General features: G+C 40.2%; 1 protein-coding gene across 4 annotated transcripts in view; it reads left to right on the plus strand.

The window, feature by feature from the left end:
* LOC106483655 (V-set domain-containing T-cell activation inhibitor 1-like) overlaps positions 1–12646 on the plus strand; it is a 39519-nt gene that overhangs the window by 25031 nt on the left and 1842 nt on the right. For 2 of the 4 annotated variants that reach the window (XM_067298021.1, XM_013941629.1), the window contains 2 exons: positions 4562–4906; positions 8735–10367. In XM_067298021.1, coding sequence (XP_067154122.1) covers positions 4562–4906; positions 8735–8838 — 449 coding nt within the window. In that variant the 3' untranslated portion in view covers positions 8839–10367. Of the gene's footprint in view, positions 1–4561; positions 4907–7198; positions 8594–8734; positions 10368–12646 lie in introns of those variants that run through there. The other 2 variants (XM_067298024.1, XM_013941631.1) reach the window with 2 other exon arrangements.

The raw sequence follows: 12646 nt of genomic DNA on the forward strand, positions 1-12646 counted from the left end.
AACACCCAAACTGCAATTATGATAATGATCCAGTAAGAAACTTTGAGCTGAGCAAAACAGAGACACACTTTGCTTTGAATGCATCCCATCACATTCCAAGACAAGGTACAGGTAATAGCTTTCAGACAAACTATAACTGAAAGAGTGGTTTCAAGATTTAGGTATTTCAGGCCCACAAACCTCTACCTATAAAGTTTATCGTGCCCATATCCTTAGAGTACCCCCCTTTCTCCATAATATTGGAGAATCAGATTCCAAGTCATCTTTATAACCCCAATTGTCTTGCATCTGGTTTTGTATTTAAATCTGTTCGGTTGCTGGGCTCTCTACAGGGATAACCAGGTAAGTGAAAGGACTGAAGCCCAATCGCATGAGCAGCCTGAGCTGTGCAGCCTGCTCTTGCACATGCTCTCTTGCTCTCTCTCACCCTGAATCTTAGCACACACACTACCAAGTTCTAGCAGAGCTGGCTCTCTGGCCTTGTCTATGTTAGATGTCATCATCTTTCATATGAAAAAGATAGGTTAGTATGCACTGCTGAGGGATCCTTCTACAAGCTACAGAAACAAATCCCTGTAATTTCTTTGCTTTAAGCTTAAATTCAGCAATACTGAGATTTCTGTCTGTGGTCAAGACTCTTCCATTTGTTCTGGAGTGCCTTGCTTTCAGAAAGTGCTGCAGTGGCTCAGAAAGGTATACTTTGTTTTGAACTAGTTGCGCCCTCTCTTCTGGACGTATGATTGTCATTTTTAAAGAGAACTTTCGTACGTCTCCATGGAGCAATGTGAGAAGTCTGCTGCCACTCAAGATGTACTCTTTCAGTGAAGCAGTACACACACAGCCACCCTGAGACATTTACATAATTACGCTTTGGCTCATTTTTTTCCCCTTAAAATAAGAAACCGCAAGTTCAGTGTTTTTCAGCGAGGAAGTGGGATTGCAGACAGCCCAGTCCTTTACAGACACTTCTGCATATAGGCGAGACATGCTTGTAAGGAATCAAGATGTTGCCTTGTCAGGATAACACATTTCAGTTCAAGCTCACAGATACTCAAAACCACAAGAGAATAAATCCCCCATTGCCTTGTTTCTATCATTGGAGCATTTTTTTCCGTTTAATCCATTACTTCTGGATCTTTGCTTCGCTTTCTTTGTCAGAACTGGAATAGTATTCTCATAGCCCAGTGAACATGACAGACTCAAAAGTTCCCACTTCCAGACCCTTCTCCTCAAGGCGTAAACTCCAGATCTCCTACTGCCTTCTCAGAATCTCCCAGTATAGGCAGTACATAATTAATACACAAGTCTGGTTGCCTTACAAAAGATACCATCATCAGTGGCCTAAAAGTCAGGCTTTATGAGCTTCCCTGCATCACCCTCTGCCCACTACCCGACACACCAGTCCTTGAGTAATTCCCATGTAGCGACAGAAGGAAGCAGGTTCTTGAAATCTGACCACAAGGATATAAAAAGCCCAAGGGATACCCAGCTATTAGTTTGTCTCAGACTGGGGGAAGAGAGACCTAGGGGCTGGCATAGTAACCAAGGAGCTAAAAGTTACCCCAGATCATAATCCTATGGCACTTGCAGTCCCTGGTTTTTACATGCTTTACTAAATAACTACCCCATCTCTTGCTGAAAAGCCAGGCTGCAGCATACCTCTTTCTGGCTTCTTGTAGGAACTTTTTTTACCTGTTGAAAGTTCTGTACAGAAATTCAGTGTAACAATAGCAGAGCTTTCAGCAAAGAGTCATTTTTTAGCAGCAACAATGGATCATAGCTCACAACAGCATACTGAAGAAGTAGTGTTTATTCCCTATAGAAATCCTAGTTTATCCCTATAAAAAGTTTAAATTTGCACACTCAGCTTCACCTTGATAATCTAAAGCTCTTGCCAGCACTTAAAAAACAATCTTTTTTTTAAAGTCTAACTTAACATTTGAGTCTTACATCTGCAAGTGAAAGCCACATGCCAACACATTTTTTCCAGGGTAGAGATCTGCACAATACCACATCCTACACGCACAGCCCACAAGGCAAAACAGACAAGCGCTGCTCACCTCATTTCATGCACCCCAGCAGCAGGCTGCCACCATCCCTGGTGCTCCCTGCATGAGTGTTTCAGTCTTCTGGCCAGGAAACTCCCTATTCCACTCCTTCAGGTGTGTCAAGGTCCTCAGTGAGAAACCTCACATAATATCACCTAGTCAGACTTCAGCATAACCTGAGCCTTCTTCTCAGAGCTAGCTTTCATAAGGGCCTCTATTCAGTTTGCATCTAGAAGCCTGCTCATGCCATCTACAAGAGACCTCGCCTTCCTGTCAGCTCTGTTAGATAAATCATTGCAGCCAGATTTTGGTCATCTGTTCCTTGTCCCAACCAACTCCAATAGAGCCATCTATTTTGCTCCTGGCTACCCTTGCTTTACCAGCTGTAAGCAGAGTAGAGCAGGCTGGGTTGGAGCCCTCAGGTGTCTATTTATTTCATCACAAGCAGTATGAGGTTCATTCACCATATCATGCAGAAAAAGAATAGTTATGCTGGGCCCAAATTATTGCACTGCTGTCCTCAAACTTCAGAAAAAGAATAAAGAGCCAAGAAGAAGGTAGATGAGACTGATGCATCACAATTCCAAAATGAGTATCAAATTTAAAAGTGAAGAGAATCAAGAGGTAGGATGAACATTCTTTTTTCCTCTTTTGCTCTTCAAGCAAGTGCTTATTGCCTGTTTTTCTTAATAGAGCTATACATTTTGTTGATTTCAGAATTATCTTTTCTTCATCCACATGCAACAGAGTATGCTGTGAGCATTCTCAGTATTAATAGCCTCCTGGGGGCACAGCTCTTCTCACTATAAAGCTCTTCTGAGGCTCACTTCTTCCTGGGTTTTCAAAACAGCTGCAGCCAGTTCAGAGACATTTGTCTCTGCCCCATACCTAGCTAACCATGGTCAGCAAAACCCAGGGAATAGCCCTGCCTTGGAGTGGCTCTGCTAAGCACAGCCTTGCTCAGCTCTCCTGACCCACACAGCTCAGGGATGGCTCTTGGGCTGCTCCCATCCCCTCACTGCCTTTCCTCAGCTGTGGTGCCTCTTCCAGCTGTGCTGGGTACAGCTAACGGCACTCCCAGGGGAAGGATAATTAGCAATAAATTATTGCAGGGCTGAGGCACTTTCCTTGGTAAGTATAGAGCTGTATGTGCTCTGGCAGTTCAATAGTAGCTAGAACTTCATTATAAATAAAATAAGACAGTTATTTAGATACTGTTGTGATTCAGGCTCCTCTTGAGAAAGGCAAAACCTCATCAGTGACTGATACAATCTTTAAATGGTTGAGCTCTCAAGACAGTAAGGGTAGGGGGGGATCTATGTTGTCTATGCTTTAAAAACTCTTACTTTTATACTCTAAATCAAGCACAGCTACTTAGGCATAGAGTCCTTCTCCCACCCCCCAGTCTTCCCCTGGAAAATGTTACAGCAAAATCTAGTAAAAGTTGTCCTACCTGGTAATAGCAGATCCCTCCATTTGTGGAAGTTATAGTGTATTTTCAACTGACTTGGAAGAATTTATGAAAATAATTAGCACCAAAGTTATTAAATGAATAGTGTACATTTTGCAATATATTTGTTTTCTTGCCATACCTGTCTGCCTGCTTGTTCACCGGTATGCTACACTCACTAATACACAATGATTCTTGCATTTGTTGGAATCAATTGGTACCATTACCATCAAATGTCCAGGCCACAGATACAAACTACACCCAGAGATCAATAGTCTATCTCCCTGAGGCCTTGGAAAAGTCATTTAGCCTTTCTGTGCTTCAGTTCCCCATCTTTAAAATGGGAATGACAGTGCTCCTTTTTGGGGTGTTGGAAGAATAATTATATCAAATACTATGAGAGACCCAGAGATTACAGTTGGCAAGATCCTTGAGTGCATCCAAACAAACCTGCAGAAAATTACCCCTTTCTGTCAGATCATCTTCAAGATGTTGCAGAGGAAGGGAGAAGGGGACTCCAGCACATTATTTACACAACAGGAGCCATGATCTGACAGGCGAGCAATGGGAGTTGAGGGAGATCAAACTTTTCCAGGATTCTTCTCTTGACAATATAACACCCTTTTCACACTTCCCCTTTTTTTAGCCAGACCTCCTACAAAAACAAAACTTGTTTAGTCATGTTGTCTGCCAATCTTCACTTCCCTGCATGCTTTTCTTCCATTGCAAACTGACTAATTTCAATTGAATCTGACACCTGATCTCAAAGACTAAGATTCCCAGAAACTGGAGAAAAATCCCTAGCTAAGGAAACTCAAATCAGTGCCAGCACTGAAGAAGTGGATGCAGCTTGCATGCAGCAACATCTGCCCTGCTGCACAGCTGGCTGGGCAATCAGCCCACATGGGCCTCAGGTCATGTCACGGCACATGTTGCTTCCTCCATGGCTGGGAGCAGGAGGCTGGGAAGAGAGGCAATAAAGTTGTAAGGAAGCCAACATATAGGAAACCTGGTGTCCTTAGCTCTGCTGCCCACTGAGCAAGTTGTCTGTTTTTTATTCCAGGTCAGTTGGACACAACGTGCCATGCATTTGTTGGAGAAACTGTCATTTTGCCTTGTACCATCACCTCTCCTGGAGAGCTGGATGTTTCCGATTCAAAGCTCTACTGGCAGATAGAGTCTATTTTAGTGCATTTTTTTCACAATGGGGAAGATTCACTGAGGTACCAGGATGAAAATTATCGTGGCAGAACCAGTCTTTTTTTGGATGAGGTGAAGCATGGCAACTTTTCCCTACAGCTTTCCAACATCCGATTAGAGGATGCAGCTGTATATACTTGCATCTATAAACAGGCTAGGGCTCTCTCCAACAAAACACAGAAATCTAAAATTAAACTCGATGTATCAGGTAAGACTTTTTTTTAGTTCAGAGGGAGGGAGTTGACGGGAGCATTTCTTGCTGACACAACCCAAATACGGCCATTGATTGGAATGAATCCAAAATTTAAAGTGAATATCCACTCAGTTTCCCTCTGTTTGTTACTTTTGTTGGAAGAATAAGATGGGAGAAGGAAAAAAATAGACATCTTTGTTAAGCTTCAGCACTGCATATCCACAGAAGCAGCAGGACTGCTGAAGGCAAGCCCCCTGCGCCTTCCCCCTCCCTTTACAGGATCCATAGCTAGGTAATGAGATCTCCTAGCTTTTTCAGCGTGTGGTTATTTATGTTTCTGTATTGTCCTGCATCCACCTTGTCCCCAGAGGAATGGGAGAGTTTCTTTCACTGTTTGGACTTGAATCTGTGAATCAAGATTAGCTTAATCTCTGGCAACTGGATCCAAAGTCCAGGTCATACACCCTTTCAGATCAAAGACAGACAGGTGCTAATTACCTTTTCACTTGTAGCTGGAAGATCTATATCTGGTGGCAAGGCTGGACTCCTGCAACAAGAAAATTATTTTTCTACCCTCATAAAATGAATGATACAGTAAGACTTGTTTGAATAACGCCAAATACGAAGCTTACATGTTCGAGTTACCTAGAAGCATAGCCAGCAGAATGAGGGGTTGTTCAGTTTGACCAATTGACCAGTTGAAAAAGCAAATTAAAAAAGGGGATATAGGTCAAAACAAAATATGAGTTTTTAAGATTTTGTTTTGCTTGAGCAAATTAGCTGGAAACTTTCATTTTGGTCAACCACACACACTTCATTCAGCTTAAAGATATGTTTTGTTTTCAAGTAATTTATACCCTTTTGAAGTCTTTTTTAAAATGCACATCATTCTTAAGAGAAAAATGTTTTTGAAATGTAAAGTGAAATACTTTTTTTCAGAAAATTTAGAAGTGAAATGTTTTGCAGTTTTCAAAGTGAAAAAAAACATTTTGAAAATGCAGAACCAAAATGTTTTCATCATCTCATTTTTGGGAGAAGTGAAGTGTCCTTTGCTCTGATTTAATTTTGTGATCACATTTAAACTTTCAATTTGTTTGGCAAATGTATTCTTCCTCAGAAAAAAAACCCTAACTCTTAGATCAATTACTGGTACCCTTTTCCTGTTCTAAGCTTAAACAAATCACTTTGAGTCCAAGAGACTTTTGGTGCTTGTTCTCTCTTACTGATTCTAGCAAAACACAAATTTAAGTACAGCTATCCAGGACAGGAAAAGAATATCTTCACCACGAACACAAACCTAGAACACAGTGAGAATTACTGAAATGCCAGTGATCCCTAGTCCATAAAGCTACTTACCATTATAAGCACCATAAAAGCCAATAAAAAACAAGTAATGTGGAAGCCATTCAGTTCCTGGAGTTAAGAAAAGGCCTTTGTAAATTAGGTTGGTATGAATGAACTGCCAGATTTGAGTTATTCTTGCAGGAAAATTGAAATGGATCTCATCCAAAGGCAATTCGGAAGTATAATGTAGATGCTGAAGTCTAAATTTAATCATAATACAGAACTACTTTAGGGTCATTTGTAAACACTTCTTGAGTGAATATAATACATAAGGGCTGTCCAGCTCTGACACGTCATCCTCAGGAAATTCTCCCATAAAATTCCTGCTTCTAACAAAAATTATTCATATTAGCCCTACAAAATCTTAAATTGCTATTATCAAACCCGTAACATTTTGTTATATAAAAATCAATGCTGTAATTTTTATTTTACTTAGTGTAGATTAAGGAAATAATACTGCAATTAATGTAGTAAGTTTGGCCACAACAAGATATTAGAGCCAGATCAAGATATGATGCAGCAATGAACTCAAACAGAAACAAAGGAAGAGAAACATTGCACTGTTTCATCTCATTATCACATAGAAGATTTCAGCTCTATACTGCATGAATAATAAACAACTTTAAAAATTACAGGAAATATCCTCTTTGGACCTAGGATAGCTCCTTTCACTGACTTAGAGGTCTTTAAAGAATATAAGGTTAAATTTCAGATGGTATCTTATGCCTTAACAGCACTAAGTTATAGCATTATAAAAGCCAAAAAAAAACAACCCCAAAACAAAAAAAACAGGGGGTAGAGTATCTCTAGCTGTTACCTTCCACAGGAAATATGAAACTATCATACTTTTTAATGCAATAGCAATGGAGGTTTCTCAGAAACGGGGTGAGTGTAAACTATGTGTATTTAAAGGAGATATTTGTATATATATTTAACTGACAACTGACAACTTTTTCTCAACAGGAACTATTTCTTATCATGAAAAGATATTTCTTTTGAAAAAAAAAAAGATTGGGAGAAGGGGAAGTGTTTGAATTTTGCTATAAGAGAACAAACAACTACACACTTGCAAGCACCGGAAGGTTTCTGCGTTTCTGGGTTTGGGGGCCTTGGAGATGGACGAAATAAGAGAAGTCTAACTTTTGCAACATAATTCTTTTTATAAAAAGAAAAAAAATGTTTGCTATTGTCAACATTATTTTAAGAAAAATATAGCCTCAGCTCCCAATTTTTGTATTTCCAGCAATTTCTTTACAAAGAGGGAGGAAGTGAATCTGTTTTGTATTAGTCTTGAGCCTGGGAGGCACTTGGAACTTCGGATGTTAAAGGACCTGCTGAGAACAAGGAGACTGCGTGCACAAATAATTCCCACACTTTGCCTTCATTATAAACAGATCAGTAGATAGGTCATATTTTATATAAAACAGAAAAAGGTTTGTTCAGTTTCACTTCAGTTTGTTTGTTTGCTAGGTTGACTTTTTTCGTTAACTGTATTAAAAAGCCTAATTTTCCTCTTACTTTGGGTTTCTTGGGAGACTCCTTCTGGGTCAATAGAAACTTAGGTTCTAAGTTAGTTTCTGGGTAAAAATGATAGTCTATTGGCCTGGAAGAGCTCTCAAGAAGAGAGGAAACTTGTTATAATCTTACATTTACCTCAGAGTGTTCCTGAGGACTACCAGATATTAACAGGTTCCTTACATGCCATTGCATTATACTCCTCCTAGAAAGAGGGGAGGAAGGACCCATACTAGTGACAAGTTAACTGTAGTGACACACTGAAAGGCATTACCTGAAAGGGCTGAGACACTACAGCAATAGGAACAGCCCAAGAAGTGGCACAGAATTACAAGATTATACAGCCTCATCTTCCCAGAGAAGGCATTTGACCTGAACAGTGATGGAAGAAGTATCTCTACTGCTTTAGTCAGGGGTTCAAAATCTTTTTTCATCCTCAGCATTGGTTGCAGATACCATCCTTGGCAAGGGTAAAGTCTTTGCTCTGTGCCAGGCTATGCAGTGGCTTCTGTAGCAGTGGTGTAAGTACTACCATCTGAGAGTCTGTGGCCTAGTTATTTCAATACTTACTACCATTATTTAAGGACACTTACTAGAAATGCCTGCCTCAAGCCCTTGACTAGCTGATGATAATGTATGGTATACTCTTCTGGTTGTTTTTCTATCAGAACTTTGAACAAAAATTCTTAAGTCACCCCAGAAATGAACACTGTATTTATTGTTGCTGAGTATCTGTGCCTCTTCTGTGAAGGAAAAATATATATATATTTCTCACAGTCCCTTAAGACTGGCTTTTTCTGGATGGTACATGCACACACACAAAGCAGAATTTTGCAGAAGAGTCAAAACCCACATGATGTTTTAAACAATTTTGCCTCAGTGCATTCATGTAAAATATACCAGTAAAATGCCACACAAATTTCAAATGCGCTTCTTGTCAAGCCACTAGTTACATGAAAGCTTTTTCTTTTTTTAATCTTTCAGATAACAGTCAGGCTTCCCCAAGAAGTCCTGGTGATGCACAGGGACTAGATATACTTGCTCTCTCTTTTCATCTCCTGGTAACGCTGGTGGTTTGGCATTTGTGACTGGGAAAGCTAAACTTCGGTTTGGGAAGTTCTCCTCATCAGAGGACCTTGCTGTACAAAATAGCTCTGTAAGGTTAGGACTGCTTCAGAGACACGTCAGAGGCACCGATATTTGGAAACACACCGAGCACTAGGTTTATGTCCTGTATTTTGGTGCGCAAAAGAAACCAAAGGCAGTAAAATTCAGAGGTGGCAAGCCTGCTTTTTCATTTGTTTCTTGAAGCCCAGTTTTAGCGCTGCCAATGTGAGCATTTTAGTATTTGATGGTTTTGCTTTAATGACAACTGCAGTTTAGATGAAGACCTACAAAGCCACATCATCATGTTATAACTGGCCCCAGGGAGAGCTTTTGCTTAAGATCCCATCTACAGTCCTTCGAGAAAATTGAAAGGAGAAGGGGTAATTACCCTCTGTGTCAGATAAAAACTGGAAGTAGGAAGAGGCTGTCTTTGTGAAACGTAAGGATGGAAACCTTGTGAAATCTGAGCCTGCGGAACTTTAGCTTCTATTTTTACTCTTAAACATCATGGCTATCAGTAGTGATTTTTTTCCCACCCCCAAAGAAATGAACTATTTCTTCAGCAAAAGGGTAAAGCTGACAGATGAAGATGAGGGAGGTTAGAAAACTTCAGTGCAGAGGAAAAAAGTGCTGTATTATTACAAAACCCACTTCTAGATAAGTCAAAGGCTTTAGAAGGCTGAATTTAGTATTTCCTCTTCTTGCCATGAAAGTAAATGTCATCATCAGGCAAAAGCTGTATTCTTAAGCTAGAACTGTGCGATAAAAGATTGATATTGTGACACTGTTTCTTGTTTAAGAATGATACCTTCAGATGAAAAAAGGAATTAAAAACTGGTCAAGGAATGATAACTGTTACCCATGCAGGTAAAATGTTCAATGCAAGTAGTACAAGATGTCTGGGGTAAAGCTAAGACTGAAAGGATCCTGTTTACCAAGGGTATCAAGAAAGTACAGAAGTTTTGTGTCAGGCCGGAGCCTTTGCAACTGCACTACTACAGAACTGAGAAGTGTCTGGAGAACTGCTCACCTTGGTCGGCATGAAGAGTGGCGAATACAATGCAGTCCTTTTGCCTGCGCCCTCAAGCAGAGGAAAGTGACTCATAAGGACGCACACAAAGTCATTTTGATTTGAAACAGTTCCACCGTCCTTCCAGAAGAAAGACGGTGCTGTTTTTGCAAGGAAAGGACCTGTATAAAACAGTGCTTAAAATAGTACCCACTGAGGTAAAGATTGTTAACTTTGACTTTCACTGGCAAATGGCCCTTTCCCCATGGTGGGGAAAACAGACAAAATGCCACACGCAGTGTGCACTGCTGCAGCAGTGAAGCTCAGTTGGTACTCAGGCTGCCCTTGCTACAGAGCAGCTTAGTATAGCAACTGGGGACCCATTTAGCAGACAGATTTGAATACTGAAAGACAGACATACTGTGATTGTCTCCTTTGTCCCACCCTCCAAACATCGTTTGTCTCAGATTATATATATTTTTCAAAACAGAAGAGTTAATTAAAAATAAAGCCTTAAATTCTGAAAAAAAAACCTGCTAAGAGCAATCACTTGGTACATTATCTTGGTACGCTTCTTTATTTGTATTCCAGTTGTTCCTAGAGTTTGATAGGCTCCCTGGGCAATCAAAAAATGCAGAAGTAGAATCTGTACAGGCCTGTCTGCCCCAACTCCGAAAGTCTGAGCTGCCCACGTTCATCTCAAGAACATGATTCCTCAGATCTCCTTACAACGCCTTAAAGGCCATCCACTTTCCAAAAGGTGTTGAGGCATGCAAACGAAGCAAGCCCCTCCAGTCACAAGTGCAAGCTGTGTGACTACACAGGCACAAAAGTTTCTTGGGCAAGAAAATGAACACCTACTTAAATACTTTTATGTGGGCACGCAGGGCTGGAACATAGCCTCACTGCTGTGGAGAGGGACAGCCACAAAAGGACATTCTAGTCACATGCACAAGAGCAGGCACTGCGCTAGCTGGTGCTTATGAGGAAGGCCCAGTTCCCTCAGTCCTCAGCCTCTCCCACCCCTAGAAGTGATTCTTCCTGCCTTGCAAACTGACATGAATCATAGTAAGCATATGAGCAGCTGGAGGCAAGAGGGTAACTGGTTGAGGAAGACGGACTGCGTGACTTCTAGATGTCCCTTACAACACTAGTTTTTTATGACTCAGATTTGCAACAGCATTTGGGATGTTTAAATATCCCCGTTCATCATATTTTCACAAGTTGTAGTTAATGTCATTCCCAGTGATAACATAACCATTCATCTTTCTTGTGAGACTGCAAGGCAAGGTTCGAATGATTTGCACTTTCTTTGCCTGTGTGATGACCCACTAAGCGAATGTCACAAAGTACACTTAATGTGCAGAACATGAGCAGCACATGCTTCTTGTGGTCTCCAGAGTTTCAACATGAACTAGGGTTAGCTTGAAAAACTAAGGAGCACCAAAACAATTCACACATTTAAGAAGGTGGAATCTCTACCTCTCTCGCAGTACATTCGTGGCCTGTGCCTACAGATTTCATAGGGCAAGAGCACAGGCTGATCATCTGCCACATTATGGAAATTCTTAAAAATTATTTCTTGTGCATTATTCTTGAAAAAGGATGGCAGCAAAAGCAAGTTTGTTTTTTCATGCTTGACAGTGACGCTAGTAAGACAGAGGCAAAAAGGAGTTTGTTTGCTCATCTTGTATTTGTCTAATTTTACAGAGAGGCCAATTTTACTGGTTAATGGTTTTCCTTGAGCTCCTTTCAGCTCTAAATGCTTTGGGAGAAAAGGCCCAGATAGACATGAATGCAATTTGCTTTGGTGCAGAATTTCTACTGTTATTTCAGCTAAGGCTGAGGTCAGTCATTCACATAGCATGCCACTCAGCAATTTAATCAAGAGAACTAAAAAATATTGAAAATAGACATGGAAAATGATTATTTTTCAAACAAGCAGCAGGAAATTATGTTACTATGGGTAATGCAATCCTTGTTGCAACTTCTGTTTCAGCTTTTGAAATTGTCCAAGTTTAGTCCCTTTTCTTCCCCTATCTCACTGTCTATTGCCTGAGAGATTCTGACCACCACTGAAATCATCTTGGAAAAGATGGCCAAATATTAGTTCCTTTATATTTCTGAGGGCTAAGGCTGACTCATATAACAAGTAAGCGCTCTCTCAGCCACTGCAAGCCATGGGAGGGAAGAAGAAAGACAGCCTAAACCAAAGACTCAAGTCTTGGAATGCAGCTCTCAATTATTTGCAGGTGGAGGATTATTTAAACTGCCATTCTTAAAGAATAAAAATTAAAAAATATATATATATATACACACACACACACACACACACACACATACATATACAAACACATACACAGGTAAACTGCTAGCTTGCAAACACATAAACCCTAGAAGAAACAGTTCATTTTCTTCCAGGAATATTAGTTGGCCTGGTAAAAGACTCTGTCTACAAACCTTGTATTTAGGTCATCTTAACTATGACAGCACTACTGTTAAAAAAAGAAAAAAAAAAGGCATTGTATACTTTTATAGCTTTATACTACATATTTCCTTATTTTTCAGTGATAATTATATCACAGGATGGTTTTATAGCTTCATGTAAGTCTGCTTTATACTGTGCTTTCAGGGGGATAAAAAGGAGTTCAGAGTGTTGAAGAAATGAGTCTTTGCAAGACAGCTGAACAAATGCATTCATTAAGATGGCAATGAACTTCTATTTATTTTTGCTAAACCAGTAGGAAGCAGTACCTCCTTGATTTTCCTCTGTGTGTCCA

This window comes from Apteryx mantelli, chromosome 1 (assembly GCF_036417845.1).
Source record: "Apteryx mantelli isolate bAptMan1 chromosome 1, bAptMan1.hap1, whole genome shotgun sequence".
NCBI lineage: Eukaryota > Metazoa > Chordata > Aves > Apterygiformes > Apterygidae > Apteryx > Apteryx mantelli.